The sequence below is a fragment of the Rhinolophus ferrumequinum genome, chromosome 13 (assembly GCF_004115265.2).
Source record: "Rhinolophus ferrumequinum isolate MPI-CBG mRhiFer1 chromosome 13, mRhiFer1_v1.p, whole genome shotgun sequence".
Classification (NCBI taxonomy): Eukaryota; Metazoa; Chordata; class Mammalia; order Chiroptera; family Rhinolophidae; genus Rhinolophus; species Rhinolophus ferrumequinum.
In genome coordinates, this window is record NC_046296.1 from 66,375,946 (window position 1) to 66,398,536 (window position 22,591).

The 22,591-nt window shown below is 41.5% G+C and overlaps 1 protein-coding gene across 2 annotated transcripts in view; it reads left to right on the forward strand.

Annotated features, from left to right (window-relative positions):
- MBOAT2 (membrane bound O-acyltransferase domain containing 2) overlaps positions 1-21,221 on the forward strand; it is a 94,196-nt gene extending 72,975 nt beyond the window's left edge. For both annotated transcript variants that reach the window (XM_033124930.1, XM_033124931.1), the window contains exons 5-13: positions 3,283-3,338; positions 4,623-4,677; positions 10,388-10,571; positions 12,252-12,444; positions 12,814-12,917; positions 15,752-15,816; positions 17,192-17,324; positions 18,922-19,073; positions 20,434-21,221. In XM_033124930.1, coding sequence (XP_032980821.1) covers positions 3,283-3,338; positions 4,623-4,677; positions 10,388-10,571; positions 12,252-12,444; positions 12,814-12,917; positions 15,752-15,816; positions 17,192-17,324; positions 18,922-19,073; positions 20,434-20,659 — 1,168 coding nt within the window. In that variant the 3' untranslated portion in view covers positions 20,660-21,221. The remainder of the gene's footprint in view (positions 1-3,282; positions 3,339-4,622; positions 4,678-10,387; positions 10,572-12,251; positions 12,445-12,813; positions 12,918-15,751; positions 15,817-17,191; positions 17,325-18,921; positions 19,074-20,433) is intronic.
- The last annotated feature ends 1,370 nt before the right edge of the window (positions 21,222-22,591 follow it).

Sequence of the window (22,591 nt, forward strand, 5' to 3'; positions counted from 1 at the left end):
CACCAGGTGCACTGTAGGTGCTCATCAAATCTGGTTTTCTGAATGAGGGAGTAAAGTGAGTGAATGAATGGGTGGCTCGGCCGTTTCCATTATCTCTGACTGCGCACTCATTTGGCATTAGGCACCTGGGGTTGGTTTGCTTTCAGTGGATTTCATTGTTTGTGGAGGAAAGAGTACTGGTGTGCTCAGAGATGGTTGGGTGTGGACAATCAACAGTTTACCTCCGTTGTCACGTAACTTGTACCCTGGTGGCAAGCTGACCACTTACCTAGTGGGTGCCTATAGCTGCTTTAGAGCAGGAATAGACAGATATCAGTAGAGTTGAGCAGAGAAATAATGGAACAGTGAAGAAGGTGATTTGTTTTCCCGTTCATTTTCTAATAATGTTTAACTACAGCACCGTAGTTAATATACTGTGGGATAGAGCTAAATACTATTATTCTCATGCTTTGTAGAGAAAAAGAAGGCATGTAAATTTTTTTAACTTTCACACTTTTTTTTTTTAAATTTCAAGAAGTCTAGAGTCTTTTAGTGTTTCACATCAGATGGGTTTTTGTTATATTACCTGAAACCATGTCATCAGTTACAGCATTACTTTGAACAGTTCGACCCGTATTTTCCCACATTCCTAGCAGAGTGCCAGTGGGAGGAAGTATCTAAGTCTAGTGATGTCCTCATGTAGAAGGCACAGTGACTCCATCCAAGGCCCTGAGCTCACCCCCAGAAGGTTCTGGAGCCCTCTGCCTGGCTCCCTCCTCCATCTCCAGCCTGCACCCTACACAAACGGGAGGGTCTTTTGGATTCACATCAAGTTATCCCAGACTTTCTAGGACCCGGAAGTGATTAGCTATTGGCGGTTCCACCAGATGCAAAGTCAACAGGTAGTTAAAATGTCAGTTCAGGTGTAAGTGAGATAATTGTGTGAGTCAGTCACTCTGTCACCGAAACAGGTATTTATGAACCAAATGCACTGTTAAGAAAACCCACTGCAGTTAACCTCTTGTGAACTGTGGGATCGGTTTCACTTAGAAGAGCTTTTTCCACACAGTAGGTTCTGCTATAAGGGGTTGAGGTTTGTCCCAACTTCCCATCACTCTCCTGTCTCCTCCTCACTCCCAGAGTGATCCTGCGTCTTCTACACCCACAGAATAGAAATCCCACGGGGGCCAGAGCACCAGTGGGCACTGTGGGGGCGTGTACTCAAATCCCACGAACTGCATTTTGGGAATGTCTTCTATACGTACCTAATGGTTTAGTATGTCACAAAGTTGATAAAATAAATTGAACAATTATTTTATCAGTCGTTTTTATTATGCTTTAAGGTGATGTGGGAATTAAAATTTAGAACTGAAGGGTTATTTTATAATTCATTGGTGAACTAAATTATGAAGAGAATTAAGGCAGGGTGAGAAAATGATTCTTTTCCCCCAGGGAAATGGAAATTTAGGGCATTTTTGTAATCCTCAAAGGCATGTGAAATACCTTGCAAAGTTAAAACTGGCAGCGGGGTGTTCAGAGCAGCCGGTGGGAGGGAGGGGAGAGGGTTCCAGAGGAGTAGTTTCCTGAGAGTGAGTGGTGTGGATGTGAAGACTGACTTGGAAGGAAGCCCGAGAGCAATCTCCTCCCTTACGTACTTGGAGTTTCAGAGCGAGCATCATCTGACAGTTTTTAATGAGATCTCTCCTTTTAGTTGAGGACAATGAGCTATAAGGTCTCAAGCGCTCTGGTCTGCACATCTAATTGCCACTGGAGGACTGTATGCAACAAACCCTTGCTCGCTTTGCTGACATTGTGAGAAATCATCTTCTTTCTTGACATGTTTCAAGGATTCGTGGACATTTTGGTCCTGTCCAAAACATCCACAAGGCATTTGGTCCACACCAAAAGGTCTTTGATATTTAGTCCTGTCAAAAATATCCACACTTAGAAAACATCGCTGGGTTCAGATAGCCCATAAGGCTTATTTCTACTTTTGGTTGACATAATTAACGTATAAAAAATACCATCATATTTAGTGGTCCAATAATTGTGTTGTGGTTTTATTGCCAATAATAGCCCTCCTTGCCTCTGTTCATGGCATGTGGGGTTAGGTAGATGGGACAACATGGACCAGATGTCTCCATGGACGTTTTGGACAGAACCAAATATCGAGTATCAAACTTCAAGGACCTTTTGGCATGGACCAGGTCTCTCTGTGAACGTTTTGGACAGGACCAAATGTCCTGCAAGGCTTTAAAGACACTGGTGTTTTGCTGAAGGCAGCCGTGGCCTCTGAGCAGTGGAGCAACTGGAAGCGCACAGGTTGGACTAGAACAGACATGGTGGGTGGGGATTGAGCTTCCCCCAACCGCTCCCTGGCTGGCGACCTTTCCGTGGCTGTGTAGTGGAGGTGACTGTATACTCCAGGCAGAGGGAGCTCACATTCTACCTGCAAGTAAAACACGACTTCCTGGTTTTATTGAAATTCCAAAAATATAAATGAATAACTGGTGTTTAATACTAATGTCTGTAAGCTAATGTAATAGTTAAAGGATAAAAATATATCCTAGCGATTTTCTTAGGTGTATTTATTATTCCTTTCTAAGTTACCTATTCAATTAGAGATTATAAAATATGGAAAAAATGCTGCCATTTTCTTACTTGGAACATGATTTTGAAGTCCTCTTTTCTTTGGAGGGTGCCACAGTTAGCCTGCTATAGGTGGCTGTCTCTAGGGCGTCTTTACCAGGCGTTCACCACTGGATGCCTGGCTCCTATCATAGGGGGATGGACATTGTCCTTTTCCTTTGTCCCCCATTTCACCCCTTCTGTTTTTTTCCACATTTCTCACCCAAACTCTTTTAATATTCTACCCATCCCCCCTTTCCCAGGCAACTTACTTTCCACCTTTCAGTTCAGGTCTGAGGCAAAAAACAGCATGGTATGTTGGAAAAGTGCTGAGACAGAATCGGGAGCAAGGTCGGGTTTGGGGCTTGTGTGGTCCTCTCTCCTCAGGCCTCATGGCATCATGCATGTACCACTGCTTACACAGGATTGCTTTTCGGAGATGCGCTTTTCCATTTTGCTTTGTAAAGCAAGGCCCAGATTCCCTCTCTGCCATACCTTCTCCAAACACAGCAGCCCCTGACTTGACTCTTTAAAATTCCTCGGAGGTTTTTTTTTTTTTATGTTAAAAATTTCAGGATTTTGTAGTTAAAGTCTTTTGCAGACTAAACTTTTCCATACATCATAAGTATTATTTTAAATATACTCTTTTAAAATATTTTTTTTATTTTGTCACAGCCCAATGATGATAATTACCCAGAAGATTACTAGTTTGGCTTATGAAATTCACGATGGTAAGAATTTAGAAATTAATTTGTCATCACCGAAAGAAATCCTATCCAGAGAATCTTTTGCTTGTGATATTATCATAATTTTCTGCTGTTTATTAGAGGAAGGAAAAGGATGGAAGTAAGACAGGGAAAAAGAAATATTTAGCTTTGTCTAGGGTTATTAAAGTGTGTTTGTTTTTCTTCAGTGTTCTATCTTAATTTTACATTCAATTCAGTGACAAAAACGAAGTAAAATAGTGTAATTCAGTCATATGGCACCCATTAGTGACAATTTAGAATATGCATTTGGTCTAAATCAAGTTTTATTAATTTCTCCTTCATCTCTGTTACATTTTTATTAAAATTTGAATGTTTTCTTTCTTTGCCCCATCCCTTACAGACACACACACACACACACACACACACACACTTTTAGTATAAGTATTTATATATCTTTTATTTATAAATATTCATATTTTATATCTTCAGCAAATGGACACCTTGCAATAGGAAATGGTAAGAGTCAGGACTTTGAGTCATAAGAGTGACTCTGGTTTCTTCAAAGACTGAAGGGGCATCCTTATTGGAACAGTCATTTGCAGTAGCCTAGGGAGCTTCTTCGGTGGATTTTTTTTAGCCCCACTATGTATATTACCCACTGTGCCCTCTGCTAGGGAAGACCTCCAAATATTTTTTAAGTGTGTTGTTTGCTTCTTAATTCAGTCCACCTTTGGTCTTTAAATTGGGTTTAGAATCTGGAAAGTTAATATATAATTGTAATAATATCATCCCATTTGGGGCTTAAAGGTAAACGGATGAAGATGATAGATGAGGCCAGTTCTCACTTATTTGAGTCACATAGGAGGAGGGGAGTCATGTCTTCCATTGTACTGATGGTAGTCATTTAAATCATCCAATAACAGAAAAAATGGAATGCTCCTTTTTACAAAGTCATAGTATTTACGATTAAATATGCTAGCTTTGGGGAATTTTTAAACTAAATAATAATTTCCTCTTGAGAAGAGCGAAATTAGTTGCCTGATGTGTATTATTCATCTTAAACAGACCTAGACATGTTAGATCAGACGATGGTTATCTTATACAGATGTAGACATGTCCAGTTATACGATAGTCCTTTGACGTGATTGAGCCTGTGTTGCAATGAGAAAGAAAGGAACCAATTATACCAAACATTATACCAAAATTGGGATTATAGCATGAATTTCAAATAAGAAAAGTGTGAATGGGGGAAAAAAACTCCTTTTCTTTGGAGAAATCATTATTGATAAGAGTATTTTTATTTCTCAGGGATGTTTCGAAAGGATGAAGAACTGACTCCATCCCAGAGAGATTTAGCGGTAAGGTATGTGCCTTTTCATTGTATCCTGCCATGGTCCATACTCTCTGCTTGGGACACACATTACTTATGGCCCAGTCTGACTTGTTCTTCTGGAGGTACTTGCTTCATGAAAACCAAACCGCCCTCCTTCTGCACACCTCCCTGACACCAAATCTGGCTAGGCTAAGCGAGGCATCCCTTTGAAGGCTCCCACAGCACCTTGGCTAATCATCATACACCATGTACCTCCTATGTACTATCTGCTAAATTTTCTGTCTCTCCTCTGAGGCTCTGATTTCCCTGAAGACAGGATGATCATATCGTCTTCATGTCTGCCAGGTAGTAATTGAAGGTAATAATTGCGGCTACAATTTAGAGACCAATAACTTGATGGCAGGTAGTGGGCTAAGTTAATAATATATTCACATAGCACATAGATGCCATATTTTCAAGTAATGAAGAACTAGTAGGATATTCTTATTTGAGGAGTTCATTCTGGGATAGGCCTCTACTTCATTTATGATACTCTGTTGACTAATCCAGGGAATAGCTGACTGTCTTGGCAGGATCTATCTTAATTTAATATAATTAAAGCTCAAATACATGTTTTACTTAAAAAACTTCTTATGAAGCACCTCGTTTCCTGAAAATCTAGAACCAATTACTGTGTTTCACCGAAAATAAGACCTAGCCGGACAATCAGCTCCAATGTGTCTTTTGGAGCAAAAATTAATATAAGACCCAGTCTTATTTTAACATAAGACTGGGTCTTATGTAATATAACATAAGACGGGGTCTTATGTAATATAAGACGGGGTCTTATGTAATATAACATAAGACGGGGTCTTATGTAATACAATATAATGTAATGTAATGTAATACCAGGTCTTATATTAATTTTTGCTCCAAAAGACACATTGGAGCTGATTGTCTGACTAGGTCTTATTTTCCGGAAAGCACGGTAATTCCTGGCTGTCGGAAGAATGAGATTAAGTTTGTGATAGACAGACCGTACCCTGAGTGTTCACCTTTGATCCCAGGTAGCGTGTCTTGAGGTTCTTCTTATATTTTCCCCATCTTTAAAATTACTCTATTTTGATATTCTCTATAGTCAGTCATTATATGCCAAGAAATATGCACTTGAACAGACCAGGTTGATGAGAAGTTACTTTGATGCGGGTTCTGTAAACTTCACGAGGCCTCGGTCCATCCCTGTGACGACTCATCAACAGACTCTCAGCTCCCGTCTTCCCTTTGCCTCTCACGTACCGGCTGGCAGACCCCGAACCTGCTTCCATTCAGCTCTCCTCCTACCTGGACAGTGGAAGGAAGCAGAGTGGAAAAACATCCAGTCGTGCTGATTAGACTCGTTTTGGGTTTGTTACCCCAAATTAAACATCATGGGCCTCAGTATTGCCAACAAGTCTACTGCATTTCGTTAGTCCCCTCATTTCCCTCTTTCTTAGAAGGTTATATATTCTCCTTTCTCTTCAAACTTCCAACATCCTTTCTTCATACTCACTTAGGATGGTGGCAAAGTTTATTTTTGGAGAAAATAAAGGCAACTGTATTTCATTCTGCAAAACTAAATCAACCAAAATGCCTGTGTCTGGGACCAAACACTTCTCTTTCCAGTACCAAGTGTTAAGTGTCCATATTCCACCCTGCGGCTAACTTTCCACTTTGATGCTGAGTCCACTTGCTCCTTTTCTACTCAAGGATTTTGCTTCTCTGATCGTCCCGTCTCGTGCGTCTTCACTCATCAGTTTCTCCCTCTCTGTTGGATCACTCCCACCGACTTAAAGAAAAAACCCTTTTCCACACATTCCCTTCCAGCTACCTCCCCAGGACCCTGCGCTCCCTCAGAGCAAGACTCCTTGGGAGATTTATCTAGTCTTACCGTCTCCCCTTCATCTCCCGTGCTCTCCTCAACCCACTGCAGTCAGGTTTTCGTCCCCGTTACTGGTCTGATAGCATCCATTCAAGGTTGCCCTTGTTCTTGGCAAACTTAATTGTCAGTGTCGGTTTGCGTGTTGCTCAGCGTCAACAGCACTTGACCTTGTTGGCCACTTGAAACACCTTCCTCACTTGCCCTCCAGGACACTCCATTCTTGGCTTCTCCTCCTGCCACACTGGCTGTCTCTCTCCATCTTCTTTGCTGACTCCTCCTCCTTTGCCTTACCCCTAAATACTCGTGTGCTCCAGGGCTCAGCCTTGGATTTGTGCCTCTGCTCTAGGCGATCGATCACATACAGTCCATTGGCTGTCTGCGTGTTTGGAAGCTCCTACCTTTACATTCCCATGCCACCCTCCCTCCTGAGCTGCAGCCTCATGTAACCAACTGCCATTTCAGCATCATGTCTAATAGGTGTCTCAAGCAGAGCATGTTGAAAATGGAGCTCCTGATTTCTGTCTCTCTCTCACCTCTCCCCACCCCCATCTGCTCTTCCACTATTATTGCCTACTTAGTTAATTAATAGTGATACCATTTGCCACTAGTGACTTAAGGCCAAACTTAGGCATACTCCCTTTTTCTTATCGCAAGTCCACTTCACAAGCAAGTCAACTCTTCTTGGGAAACCTTTCTCTAATCTGACCTTGACATCTGACCATCTCTCACCGTTCCCACTGAGACCCTCCCCAGCCCAGCCTCATTTTCTGCATGGTCTGCAGTAATAGCTTCCTAACCACTGCGTTTTCCTTCCTGCCCTCCACAGTCTGCTTTCCACCCAGTAGCCAGAGATCCTTTTAATGTGTTTTGGACTGTATTATTCTCCTCCCCTGATGAAAAGCCTTCAGTGGCTCCTTTGAGAATTGAGAGTAACTAACAAACTTCTGACCCCTGCATATAAGGCCCGCGGAGAGCTGGTGCTAGCGCTCTCCCTCGTCCGGTTCACCTGTAAGCACACAGACCTCGCCATCAGCACCACCTCTCCCATCCCTGCTATTACACTCTAGTCCTTGACCTGCTTTATGTATTACTGTCTGATGTTATCTATTTATTTTGATTGTCCCTCTCCCTACCCAAATGTAAGCTCTGTGAGGACACAACTTTGTCTTGTTATCATTTTACATCATTTTATCCCCATCACCTAGACAGCAGGTCACCAGTGGGGCGATTGTGCGCCCAGGGGACATGTGACAATGTCTGGAGACACTTTTGGTTGTCACAAATGGAGAGGAGTGGTGCTGCTGACATCTGATGGGTAGAGGGATGCTGCTTAACATCCTACATGCCCAGGGCAGTCCCCCACCTCAAAGCATTGTTGTCACAACATGCAGTGATGCTGAGATTGAGAAGCTCTAACCCAGGACAACGCATAGTTGATGCCAAATAAATATTTGTGGATTGAAAGAATGAATTTTCATTTAATGCCATAAATGAAGCATTATGATGAGGCTTGGCTCTCATTTTAATGAGATGTTATCTACTGCAGTCCCTCAAATGACGTCATTTGATAGGACAGCTGAACCAGAAATTACTTCAGCAAATGTCCTGGTTCAGAATTATGTCCTGTCCTTGCAAACTATGATACATAGTTTGCTTGGTGAGATTCAGCTGCGCTCAGATATGCTGGCATTGTTTTTGGTCCAGAAATAACTGGTATGGAAAATGGAGCTCTGTTGTTGGCACACAGGAAGGTCTTTTGTGACTGATTGCAGGTCATGTCCCCGTGTTTGAGGCAATGAGAAATCGTTCCGTTTCAGCATTAGATGGGAAGGACTCCAGGAGCAAATCTGTCTGAAGCATTTTCTCTCATCAATTTTGAGTCCTCAAGAGAAAATATTTAAGGTTTAAAACACTTTTAAATGTAGAAAAATAATCCTGAAAAAATCTAAAATGAGTTCTGGCTAAGTGATGACTTAGTGTGGGGACAGAGCCAGGAGTACAGTTTCCAGGCTGTCGGCCAAACGTGGAAAGGTGCTCACTCGGGTAGTAAATGGCCATCGACTGTGATTGGATGGCCATCAGCTGTGGCTAGTTGGCCGTCAGCTGTAACCAGTGAGACATTGGCCAATAATATAACTGCTGTGGCTAGGCTAGCAGCAAATGGGGGCTAGCAAGAAGATGGTGACTGAGCTAGCAAGTGAGGTTGGTTGGCAGAGAGAAGCGGACGGCAGGTTGCGGATCGTCTGGTTCCTGCTTCCTGTGTCTCCAACCCAGCCGCCAGGGAGAATATAGTGGTGTGACTCCCCTATCTATGGCTCCATGGGTGTTCCTGTTTGGCCTCACCATGTCCTGCGTTGTTCTTATGTGGGGATCGGGACCAGAGACACCACATGACACCCTGTGTGACACCTAGCTTGTGTCAGAGGGACAAGAAGCACGGTTTTCTCTCTGATTGTTTTTTATAAAAATACATCTGAGGGGGTTCTGTCCTCTTTTCTTGGCCACAGAGTGTGTGTTTTTCCAGGAGACAATTTCTAATATTAGAGAAGAATTAGGGATTGTAACACGTTCGAGAAGCCCACTTACTATTCCCAGGTGTAGTTCTTTTATTTATGATAGTGTGTTGTTGTCAGTGGACTGCAGACTTGATAAATGGAGCTTGTTTTAAAAATAAATAAAAACATACACTCCTATCCGTGATTCACTTATAAGATAATACGTATAGTCTTCCTAGTCTCCTGTGTTGCTACCTTTTTTACCTGGTTACCTGCACTGAGAACTAGAATGCTTGGTAAACTTTTGGTACCATGTGCCGTTTGGACTGATCTCAAAGCAATTTAATTAAACATGTTGGGAGACATCCTTGATTCTTTTCTCTCTCCCGCCCACGTCCAGTCCATCATGGCTGCGCTGCCATGTACCAATGCTGCCTCCTCCACTGCCCCAAGCCACTGTCACCTCCTGGCTGGAGATCCCAGTAGCCTCCCGACTGGTCTTCCTACTTCCACCCTTCCCCTGTCCCCACACACAGGAGCTAGAGGAATTCGTTTTCATCGCATTCAGAATAAAATCCTAAGTTCCCACCACGACTTGTAAGACAGACCCTGTACAATCTCACTGGGGATCCCTCTGACTTCCCTCCTGCCTCATCGCCCTGGTTCAGTCGACTCCAGCCACCCCAGCCCCCCTGCTGCCCATGTGCCCCCATATCAGGGAGTTGGCACTCATTGTTCCCTCTGCCTGGAATTCTTGTCCTGGATATTCCCATGACTCGCTCTCCCACTTCCTTCTGGTCTCTGCTCAACGTCATCTTACCGGGAAGGCCTTTTCTGGCTTATTAATATAATAAAATACCCCCTCCTCTGTGTGCACTTAGCAGCTCTGAGAATATTTTGTATGTTTTTTAGTGTCTGTTTTATGCAACTTTATGAAAGTTCCGGGAATGCAGAAATTTTCTGTTTTGTTTACTGCAGTATCTCTAGACTGTGGCGCATGCGAGCACACAGTTGGCCATACAGAGATTTATTAAATGAATGAACAATAGACTAGGAAGAGACAATTTTTTATGCCATGTCTTGCCCACCTTGGGTTTGTTTCCTCATGAGGAATTAAGTAAAAGCCCTTCGTAGTTACTCGTAAAGAAAGATCTGTATAGAAACTCTTTCATCCCAAAATACTGTTGAGCATTACTACGTCCTGACATTTTAAAATTCTTGTCGTGTGGATGCAAATGGAAATTAAAGCTTGTTTTATTTTGGAAATGGGAGGAGCCGTGAGGTTAACCCTATGGAATTCCTTGACAGCTTACGTTACATCTCACAAGTTGCTGTCTTTGACTTGCAGGCGTATGCCGAGCCTATTGGAGTATTTGAGTTACAACTGTAACTTCATGGGTATCCTGGCAGGCCCCCTCTGTTCTTACAAAGACTACATTACTTTCATTGAAGGCAGATCGTACCAGGTGACACAGTCAGGCGAAAGTGGCAAAGAAGAACTGCACTGTGAAAGAGCGGAGCCATCTCCAAATGTAAGCTCATGAGTTTATCTGGAACCTTTTTTTTTTTTTTAGCACATACTGATTTATCTTGTTTATTTTATTTATTTATTTATTTATTTATTTATTTATTTTATTGGGGAATTTTGGGGAAAACTGTGTTTTTCCAGGATGTCAAGTTGTTGTTTTTCAATCTAGTTGTGGGGACGCAGCTCAGCTCCAAGTCAAGTCATTGTTTTCAGTCCAGTTGTGGAGAGTGCAGATCACCGGCCCATATGGGAGTCGAACTGGCCACCTTGTTGTTATGAGCACCTCACTCTAACCACCGGGCCAACAGGCCACCCACCAGCAGCTCAGCTCCAAGCTCAAGCCATTGTTTTCAATCTAGTTGTAGAGGACGCAGTTCACTCACCCATGTGGAAATCGAACCGGCAACCTTGTTGTTAAGAGCTTGTGCTCTAATCAACTGAGCCATCTGGCCGCCCCCTCTCCTTATTTATTTAATGATACTAACATCTTCCAGTTTTGAATTAACCCACCTATTTCTTTAAAAATACTTTTCAAGAAAATGACTCTTCACCCAGTACCTAGTCATGATACATAATGGAAGTACAATCATGAAAGAACAAAAGTAAGGTTACTTAAGAAACTAGGCTGAGTTCCTTCGTGAGAATAAAGCTTTAGAGTTACGGAGTATTCTCCAGGGAAGGCTTTTCGTGGAATGGAGCCAACCTCATCTTCCAGGCTTTTTCCTTACCTATACCTTATGTTCCAGCAAGCTCAAGGTATTCTCTTTTCCTCTCCTGCTTTTCCTCCCCTCTTCCTGATCATTGCCAATGGAAGTCTTCCTCCTCTTTGAAGGTCTACTTCAAATATCACCTTTTCTATAAAACCTTTCCTGATCCCAGCAGTGAAGCAGATAGCAGTCACCAAACACTCTGATCGCACTTCCCGTGCGCCAGACATTGTTGTAAGCACCTCACACACATCTGACAAGGTTGCTGCGGTTATTCTCGGCATTAAACAGGTGAGGAAACTGAGACTGAGAGGCTAAGTGGTTTGGCCAAGATCCCGCAGTGGCAGTAGGAGAACTGGAATTCAAACCTATGGCTCCACACCAAACACAGTCTTCACTTCCTTTGAACTGCTGGGGGACCTGGAATGGCCGAGGTGCTGCTTTATCAGGAAAGGCGGTGGGGCTTTGTGTAGGCGAAGCTTCTGCTGGCTTTGATCTGCTAGAGTCTAAAAGTCCCACGAGAAAAAGGCTAATCAAAAAGTATGAGACAATAAAAGGGAAAAAGGCTAATCAAAAAGTATGAGACAATAAAAGGCGGACTCATGTGTTTTTTCTGAATGTCGGGCTTGGAGCAAAGGATTGCCCTTTGTAACACAAAGTGAATGGAGAAGTGTGCACCCATTCGCAAAAGCTTTTAGATAATCCCTTTTCTGTTGTGTGGCTTTGTGTTTCAGACCAAAAAGGTTCTTTTGTCTTCATACTTTCTATTACTGGCTAAGTGTTCATTGAAAAATTCCGTATCAAACTGAGTTGAATTTCTGACTTCATATTGGGTACATTCAGATGTCTGCCATTCACTACTTTGTGTCTCAAAGGCTGACGACTTTTTAGAAGTCCTGTTGCCATACAAGAAAGTAAAGATAATTATGGATAGGAGTGTGGATTAAGTTTCTGAAGTCGTGTCTTATACTTTTCAGATCGCAGTTATTCAGAAACTCTTAGTCTGTGGAGTGTCCTTGTTGTTTCACTTGACCATCTCTAACACGTTACCTGTGGAGTATAACATTGATGAGCATTTTCAAGCTACAGCTTCCTGGCCGACAAAGCTTATCTATCTATATGTCTCTCTCTTGGCGGCCAGACCCAAATACTATTTTGCATGGACGTTAGGTAAGTAACGTGTGAACAGACCTTTCTGTTAATGTATTGAAGTGTATCTTACCCTATACACGGCCATGAGAGTGCCCTCTGAGGCTGTACAGTTAAAGAGCAATTAGCAAAATTAGGGTCATTTACGTAGAAGAAACAAACCTTATAGCTCACATCCAAAATATGAGGACATATCCTAAAACCTGTCAGGATATCCTAAAAACTGGATCCAGCCCATTTTATTAAATATTAGATTAAAATGAGAATAAATCTACTTTTACTATTTAAGAGTAAAAAGGTATGGTGTATAATGACACACATCTTAGGGGAGAACATGGTGGATTGTTACACAGGTGCTTATTCCGTTGTTTTTCCCTTTGTTTACTACAGCTGATGCTATTAATAATGCTGCAGGCTTTGGTTTCAGAGGATATGATGGGAACGGAGAAGCTCGTTGGGACTTAATTTCCAATTTGAGAATTCAGCAAATAGAGGTTAGTAAATCATTAACAAGTTGTTACCATATGATACTTGAAGTTCTGTAATTTGCTCTCGTAGGTTATGATGTGATGTCCAAGAGTGGTGTTGGAGGACTTTTTATAATATGACTCATTCTTTCCTTCAACCAGTATTTACTGGTTGTTAATTAACGATGTATCCGGGCACTGGGGATCCAGGGAATAAGATGGGTATGACTTGGGTCCCCATGGAGCTTTAATCTAGTGGGGGTTCCAGGGTTACAGAAGGGTAGGTTATGATCAGAGGAGTATAGGGTGTGTGCAGGTTATAAGACAGGCATCCACCTTAGAGGAGGAAGGGGTTCCGAAGGAAATAACATCTTAAGCCGAGTCCTGGTTGGTAGATGGGCGGTAGCCGGACAGCCCAAGTAGAGGGGAGCAGCTAGAGGGAGTGTGGCCCACATAGGTTCACAGTGGAGGAAGTAGTGACAGATAAGGTCGGAGAGAAGAGGCCAGGCCAGGCACAGTCTCAGAGGCCATGTTAAGAGTTTTAAGCTCTCCTAGCAGGCGGCTGTGGATGGGTTATATGCCAGGTGCACTGTGTGAACCTTGTTTGGCTCCTGTTAAACAGACCAACTGGAAAAACACGTTTTTAAATAATCAGGAATATTTGAATACAAAATGGGTATTAGAGGATGTTAAGAAATTATTGTTCATTTTGTTGGGTCTGATCATGGTTTTTTAAAAGTCCTTATTTATTGAACATAAATTCTGGATTATTTACAGGTGAAATAAGATTTCTGGTGTTTGCTTTGAAATGCTCTTAACAATGTCAGTAATAAAAATGAAGGGGGGGAGGAAATTGATAGTGATGGAAACTGGGTAATGAGTATATGGCAGTGTTCCTAGCCTTTTGCTCATTACTGCTACTCTACAGAGCCTTTCGTGACATTTTTTTCCTAATCACCCCCCATGAAATTTTAATATCAGAAATATACTATCCATTTATGTAGTATATGTGTATGTGTGCTTAATATGTAAAAAGAGTACTTTTCGCGCCCTAAGAACCAGTTTTTATCCTTGTGTGGGTGATATCACCCCTGTTGAGAATGCATGGTACAAGAAAAAGTAAAGAAAAAAGAAGGGAGTTATTTTTTCTGAAGGAGGGGGTAGTCATAAGTGTGAAATGCTGCCGAGATGTCCAGTAAGATAAGGACTCACAAGTGCCATGACCTTTAACAACACGGGAGTTTGTTGATGATTTTGGTAATGGAGGGACAGGCATAAAAGCTAGATTGTACAACTCCTATAAGGAGGGTAGAGATGAGCCAGCAGCTGAGGGGAACAGGTGATTGAAGGAAGGATTTTTGTTTTGTTTAATTTTGTTTTAAAATGGAGAGGTTGATTAGAAGAGTATATGAAGAGAGAGTGTGTGAAAATAGCATAGCAGGAGAGAGAGACTTATCCATAGATGAGTTCCCTAAGAAGATGGATCCAGGGATCTGATGCAGAGGACAGGTGGACAGACTGACCTTGAGGAAGAGGGGCCACTTCTTCTATTTTAAAGCAGGAAAGGAGGAAAGGTAAGTGTGGGAGCAGCTGAGTTTGTAGTTCTGATGGTGAGAATTTGGAAACCGATGGTGTATACCGTGTTTCCCCGAAAATAAGACCTAGCTGGGCAATCAGCTCTAATGCGTCTTTTGGCCCAAAAGGTAATACAAGACCCGGTCTTATATTATGTTATATAAGACCCGGTCTTATAGTAAAATAAGAGCGGGTCTTATGTTAATTTTTGCTCCAAAAGATGCATTAGAGCTGATTGTCTGGCTAGGTCTTATTTTCGGGAAACAGGGTATCATCTCTATAAAGTAATAGGCAAAGTTACTTGCTGTGAGGGAGGGAGGAGGTGATTGGACCAGAGATAAGAAAGTGGGGAACTTTTGAAGGACTGGGTTGGACCTTATGAAATTGTTGACATTTACCTGGTTTTCACTTACCAAAGAAAAGGCAATTTGAAAGGGTACAATCCAGTAGCCCTTTTCAAGAGGAGAACGAACTGTCTAAGGAAACAAGGATTGCCTGGTAGGCTGAGAGCCCTGTGGAAGTCGAGAAACATGACTTGATGACAATAGTCTCAAATGTTGTGTGACATTCAGCATTCAGATGTTATGAGTAGGGAGGTTGATCTGGGCTTAGGATTTTGATAGGTAGGTAAGTTAAAGAGAAAAAAGAAAAGGCATCAAGGATTTTGATGAAAATAATGGACCACAAAATCCCAAGTTCACGGTGAGAAGGAAGTGAAGACCCAAGGAGGCGATAGTGACATAGAGAAGAAGTGGAGGCCAGGAGACCCAGGTTTGCTCTGAGACCAAAGGATGGTGTTAGTCGGAGAAGCTTGACTGAGGAGGCTGGAAAAGTGAGGAGATGGTGTGCAAGTCCATGCTGGTGGGGTGGCAGTTCCACGTGGGACCGAGACTCCAAGTAGCCTGGGAGAGGTGACCGAAGAGGCCTGGAGGTGAGGGAACTGAGAAGCTGGGCTTACTTAAGGGGACCTCGTCATCTGTGAGAGAGTCATTTGCATACCCTATCAGGAATTTCTGTAGGATAATTCCATGGCAACCCCTGGAAATGTTAACATATAGGAGAAAATGGTGATAAGCCATTTACCTTGTAAACATTCCCTGCAATAAACAAACTCTTTTTATGTAGCATGTTGTTACTGCATTAGAAAAGCGATATTAAGGGACAAAAATCACTACACTGCCATCTCTGTCCAGTTAATTTATTTTTAGCACAATAAAAACATTATTATGTACATTTGAAGCTTCATTATTTTGTTGGCCAAAGAAAAAAGTTCCTTTGTTTTCCAGATGTCAACAAGTTTCAAGATGTTTCTTGATAATTGGAATATTCAGACAGCTCTTTGGCTCAAAAGGTAGGTTCCTTCACTAACCATCTTCAGCTGTGCTTTGGTATCTACTACTGGAGGTCGAGCTTCGCTGAGTGCAGATTTTTGATTAAATTAACAACGTGTTGAGTGACATTGAGACCTTGGTGTTCAGCAGGAAACACTGTTAACATCCTCCAAAGCAAGGTCATGGTTGTAGCTGTCACTGACCTCTCAGCCTTCCTGCGAAGGCCAATACCAAGGTCAGATCACCAGTGCCCTCCAACTCTCATTCATTGGAGACTTGGTTAAACAAAAAAAGTCTCTATGCAGCCATTATGCACATGCCCTAGATTCTCCAGAACCATTCCAGTTTCAAAATATTTCAGATCTTTACATGATAGGCTCAGGATACAAAGATGAGTAAGACAGAGAGACCGAGGCTATACAGTCAGAGTTCACCGTCTTGCTCCAAACGCAGCAGTGCCATCTACACTTGCTGTTCCCTGTAGTGAGCGGGGACAGAGGGAGCAGGGACAGCGTGGCCATGGAGGGGACAGAGGGGGCTGCACTGAGATTTAGGATGAGCAGGACTGTGTCAAATGCACGCTGGGAGGTAAAGGCAGCCCAGGGAAAGGCACATGACAAAAGACGGAGTTAGGAAATGGCACAGAAACAAACTCCCAGTGTTTCTGTATCACTGTTCCCAACGAGACACGATGCCCCATGTTGAATGTAGTTCATAAATCGCCTGTAATGGTGGGGCTCGGAGCACCCTTCCATGGAAAGCCGCCTCCTTTTGTCATGTCCTTTACCTTTATTTTCTGAGAAGTTGCGTATCTAGATCCCTTGAGATATCCAAAATGTGTTATCATCGTTTCATGTTGCCTTGCAGTCTCTGCAATGGCTGAAGATTTTCTGAGCTAATCTGTTCTGTTATTTTTGTTGTTGTTGTTAAGTTTTAAATTTGATACCTTAGGAAAATCTTATTTTCATCTGAGTTCTCTAATCTGTTAAAATAAAACTTTAGACTAAGCACAGCCTCCTTGCCAGAAGGATTAATGTTGTTAGAGCAGTTGAAAGTTCTTAATGTTATTAAAGAAAAAAATAAAATAATGTAAAATAAAAATAACTTTACGATTAAAGTTTTTTTTTTGTAATTACTATAAACTCCCATACACTAGAAATGATCATTTTGCCTATTACATATACCAATAAGAAGATGAGAATTAAATTTATTTTCCTAAATTTGATGCTTAATAGCTGTAACCTCCCTGAGGACACAGATGAAGTTATTGCCTAAGATAAGTTGTGGTTATTTTCCTGGTTCCCCTAAGTCCTGTTAGGTACAGAAGGACCAGTGTGGGCGTTATACGGCCTCATCACTCACTCCTCACAGCTCCGTGTTGTTCGTGGTTCCTAGGGTGTGTTATGAACGATCCTCCTTGAGTCCAACCATCCAGACGTTCATTCTCTCTGCCATTTGGCATGGGGTCTACCCAGGATATTATCTGACATTTCTAACAGGAGTGGTGATGACATTAGCAGCTCGAGCTGTAAGTATCAAGAATTTTATTTCATACTTCAATGGCAGTCTCCTTGAACTGCTGCAGAAGGTGGCGGAAACCATTGCCAAGTCAGGCCCTGGTCAGCACTCCACTGTGGCTGGAAGCGAGGCGTGTGCCTGGCGTGTTTGCCCAGGGCTGCTGTGGGCTCCACGCTTGGTTCATCTGAGAAGACCGGACACACGGGGCAGCCACACAGTGTTCATTGTCATTACAGAATTTTCTTAGGGGAGCTGGGACCTGAGTTTAAGATGATCAGATGGTGAGGTTTGTTTTAGAAATGTAACCTTTGAGTCTTCTGTTAGATGAAGGCTGGGATACGGACGGGCCGCTCCCGATGGCAGACACCATGCTGGAAGCAGGGCACAGTTCTCTCCTAATCCCACCCTTTGCCTTTCCAGGATTATCCCCTAAGCACTTGCTTAGAGGGGAAAGAAGCCCTTTTTGGTTAGATTTACTAGAGGTGGCTCACTGGAAAGCGTCCTTGGATTTGGGCTTTGAAAGGTGAAAGTTCTTTCAATAGTGAGTGAGTATAATGGGAGGAGACAGTGACGTTCTGGGCATGGAAATGGCAGCAAAACTAGGTTTGAAAGTGCATGGTGTACTTGGGGATGACAGGTCGATGTGGTGGAAGCAGGAATTTCATGTCTGCATATGTGTATATAGGGGCTAATGCTGGAAAGGCAAAGGGTGGGATTAGGGCAGAAGGGCAAATACAGGAGAACATGCACCCCACACTGGGGAGGAGCCTAATCCTTATTCTGTCTGCATATTAGGGAGTCAGGTAAGGTTTGTAGTCAAGGGGATGGAATGCTGAAAGCCATGCCTCAGGAAAATTGACTTGCCATTGGTTGACAGAAGGGAAGAGAGAGTGGGTCGCTGCTGCGGCAGGTAGGAAGGCAAGAAAGGTAGGTGACAGGATTCCGTCCTGTCCGCGAATAATGATGGTCTCAGAATGGAGGCGCCATTAACCACATGCTACATCACCTTTGAAAACCTCATGTGGCATCCTCTTAGCAGGACCACGTTTCACCTATAAACATACAAGACAAGTGGGGACCACAATAGGAAAAAAGATGACGTTTGGTTAAGTTACACATTTCAAAACTTGTTAACGAGGAAGAAGGATGTCTCATTTCATACTTATGCTATGAACGTGGTCAGCATTGTGACAAAAAGGAAAACAGACTGAACTTTATTTGTATACTGTAGTTTGACAGTATGATTTAAGGAGCTCTAGGCAGTGTTATTTTTAACCTTTTTTGAAACTTTTAATTTTAATACCATTTCACATCTACAGAAAAGTTGCAAAGAACTTCTCTGTGCCTTGTGCCCAGACTCACACGTTTTGTCCATTCGCTTCCTCCCCCCTCTCCATAGCCTTTATATTATATATACGTATATATATACACACACTCACACACACACACACACACACACACGTAGGGTTTTTTGAACTAACTTTTCCAGTGACGATACTGCCATTTTAGACTCCCACCAACATTGGTTGAGTTTCAGTTACTCTAGTCAGTGTAATTTTATAAGCAATGCTAAAGATGAAGCAAATATTTTTGTTTCTTTATTTCAGATAAGAAATAACATCAGACATTATTTCCTTGAACCTCCCCAGCTTAAATTGTTGTATGATGTTATCACGTGGATAGTAACCCAGATCACGATAAGTTACACAGTTGTGCCGTTTGTACTTCTTTCTATAAAACCATCATTGACGTTTTATAGGTAAGTGTTGCTCTTCAAAAGATGTCAGTGGGAATAACTTCACTTTTAAAGGAAAGTTCCTCGCTATTAGGTATAATGGAAAAATAGTACCATTGTCTCGTTTCCTGCAGGTAGATGTATTATCGGTTACTTCTTAATCTCAAACTAAGCAGTCTCAGATTTCTTCACAGAGTGATTTCACCACTCAGTCCTCAGAGGAGAGTCTGAGTAAGAGAAATATCAGCTGGGTAACCACTGCCTCAAATCTCTCAAAGGTTTAACTAGAAAGTGTAGCTGTGGCCTCCCCTGCTATTTACTGTCTCTAATTAAGTTACACATATTCTAGTGAAGTGAGTGACAGGTAAGCAACATTGCTTATCTTTACAAGGAATTATTCATTCTCTTAATTTCTTTAATCAAAAGAACAAATTATATTTCATTTACTTGTGTCACTCTGTCTTTTGTGTTTCATTGGTACTTTGTCATCTCTGTATTCCAGAAATTATTGTCTTGAATTCTGTATTTTATTTATCTAACTCCTTCCTGCATATTAGATAGTGATAGCTTTGAGATCGAAAACTTTACTCTTTCATAAACTCTTTATTACCCTAGCATTTAGAATGACACCACACAGTAGGTGGTCAAAATTGTTGAACAGAATAGAACGATAATCATACAGGAAGACATTAAGTAACTCCTGCTAAAGTTTCATTTTAACACAATTGTTACATATTTTTTAATGTGATTGAGCTGTTGGTTGGATTTTCGCCTAGGTTTTCTTGTTTCCAGTAACTTGAACTTACAGCTCTAGAAACAATTGAGGTCATATTTGATTTACATTTAATTTGGGGAATGTTGTTTCTAATAATATTTTTAATAATGTGACATTTTTTTATGTCATAACAGTAACCCTCAAGAAGCAATATTGCTTATCTGTTACTCACTTCATTAGAATATTTGTTACTTAGTTGGGGACAGTAAATGGCAGGGGAGGCCAGAGTAGTAGAAGTTTCTACTACGTCTGCATTCTCTAGTTTGCTCAATATGGGATTCTGTGGATTTGAGAGCATACTTTCAGATGGCTGCAGCTACTAAGTCCCTTTTTGTTTTTGTTCTATTTAGTCGTGGCCTTGTGACCCGTAAAAGGAATGTAATGTGATATCTAGTTTCGTGCTTATAATCGGCCTGGGTTTACACAGAGCTTTATAAATACCCACTGGCATACACTTTAGAGCTTCATCTCAAGGTCGGGGGGATAAAAGAAGAATGAATGTCGTAAATAAACATGTCCTAAGGGGGGCAGGTGACGTTTTGACAAGTGTATAGTTATTAAGAATTGTTAATTATCAAAACTTAATAAACTTTTTCCTTTCCCTTTTAGCTGCTGGTATTACTGCTTTCACATTGTTGGTGTCTTAGTATTATTGTTGTTACCAGTGAAAAAAACTCAAAGAGGAAAGAATACACATGAAAATATCCAGCTGTCACGATCCAAAAAGTTTGATGAAAGAGAAAATTCTCTGGGACAGAATAGCTTTTCCACAACAAACAATGTTTGCAGTCAGAATCAAGAAGTAGCCTGTAGACATTCATCACTAAAGCAATGATGGGGAAAACACTCGATGACTATTTTTTGTATGTTAACAGAATCCAATCTTCTCAATCGTACCTTCTCAAGGGGTTTGGGTTTGTTTGAAAAGAGATTAAGTGGGGGAAAAACCAGACAGTTATTGATAGGGAATTTCCTGTATACTGATTGGAAATGGGGCGAAATAACCCTCCCATGCCATGTCCCTGTGGGCCACGCCTTATATAAACTATTTCCATTATTTCAGTGGGCACTCAGGACCTCAGCATAATGTCCGTAGGGTCGTAGGTGTGCCCTGTTGCTGAATGTACTTTGTGTATCCCAAGGCACTGAAGAAGTGGAAAAATAATTGTGTCAATCTGGATGATTGAGAGAAATTAACTTTTTCCAAATGACTGTCTTGCCTTAAACCCTCTATTCCCTAAAATATTGTTACTAAATGGTATTTTCAAGTGTAATATTGTGAGAACACTATTTCAGTATTTGATGTTGTGTGCTGTAAAGGGATTCTGGAGGAATTTGAAACAGGATATTTAAGAATGTGGACACTTTAAAAATGCAATAAACATCTCAGTATTTGAAGGATTTCTTAAAATATCTCAAATGACTACAGTTCGTAGTGAAACTGTAAGCAGTTTGCCAAATTATAGGTAGCTGATCTTCCTGGAGAGTTTAATTACCTGTGTCAGTCAGAAAACCCTTCAAGGAAGAATTCCTTAAACATAATTAAAGGTTGGCAATGAGATATTTTAAGCTTATTTTCTTCAAGGAGAGAGAGAGTTGATGACGAAGGAAAGAGGGAAGGACGGCCTGAATGGAGAAAGTACATGTGGCTGGAATGAGACCCAGTGGCAGCTGTAACAGGGCGCGGTGCTCAGCAGACGTGCTGCTCCCCCTTATTTATCTGAGATTTTTGTGATTATGTAAGACATAAAAGTTTGATAACTTTTTAATGCGTTGGACTTTGAGATTTATCAAGCATAAGTTATATTAGAATTATAAGAAGGCTACGAAAATAATAGTGAAAATGGAATCACTGAGTGAGGCGACTATCTGGCTAATTATTTTCTGATCCTTGACAGTTTAATTCACATTTAGGAGTTTTAGGGAAATGAAAACTTAAAGTCATTGGGTCTGAACCACATTTTTAGAGAATAGTATAAATTAGTTTCCAAACCCTTAACTTCTTACATTCAAATTTTGCTGTTAACTCTTGTTACTGAGTATTCGATTGTGTAAGTAGAAAAATGTCCTTTTATCTTATGGGCCATTTTCACCATCAGGAACCTTGCCTTGAATTACTCCGAGGTGTCTCCTTTCATCCCACAGTCTTGTGACGCTGCCGTAGCTGACAGAGGGGAATGGGATGTGATGCCAGCCTGGTGTCAAGGCCTCGGCCACGCGTCCTAAATCACGGGCTGAGGGAAGGGTGGGCAGGGTCTTTGGACTACACCTTTATTTGACCAATCTTTTGTGGACTTTATTTTCTTTTTGCCTTAAATTATTTAATGAAATGCAATTTGTCTATCTATGGTTAAGTCTCTTTATTTTTGTCATTAATAAATTTGCAAATGATCTTAACAGAACAACTATGTGGCTTAAGCAATGCAGTATTTCATTTAAAGAAGAAAGGAAAAACAAATGTACTTGGAACTTTTGAGGTCTTAATTAGCAAAAATATCAATGTATCATTTTAGAACGATTGAACTATCCAAGTATTTGTTTATACGAAATGTTTTTATTTTTCTATGGGAAATTTTTTCCACCTGCTGCTGATGAGGTTAGCCATGCCCTATTACCTCCTGGGAAAGAATAGATAGATGAATAAATTTTCTCTTTTTTTCCCATGCGTTGAAATTAAGCTAGCTGTGGAATGTGGGGGGATAGAAAAGAATAATCATGGAAAGTATCTCCCCAAAATCTCTCCTCAGTTTAGTTAATGCTGCAGAGA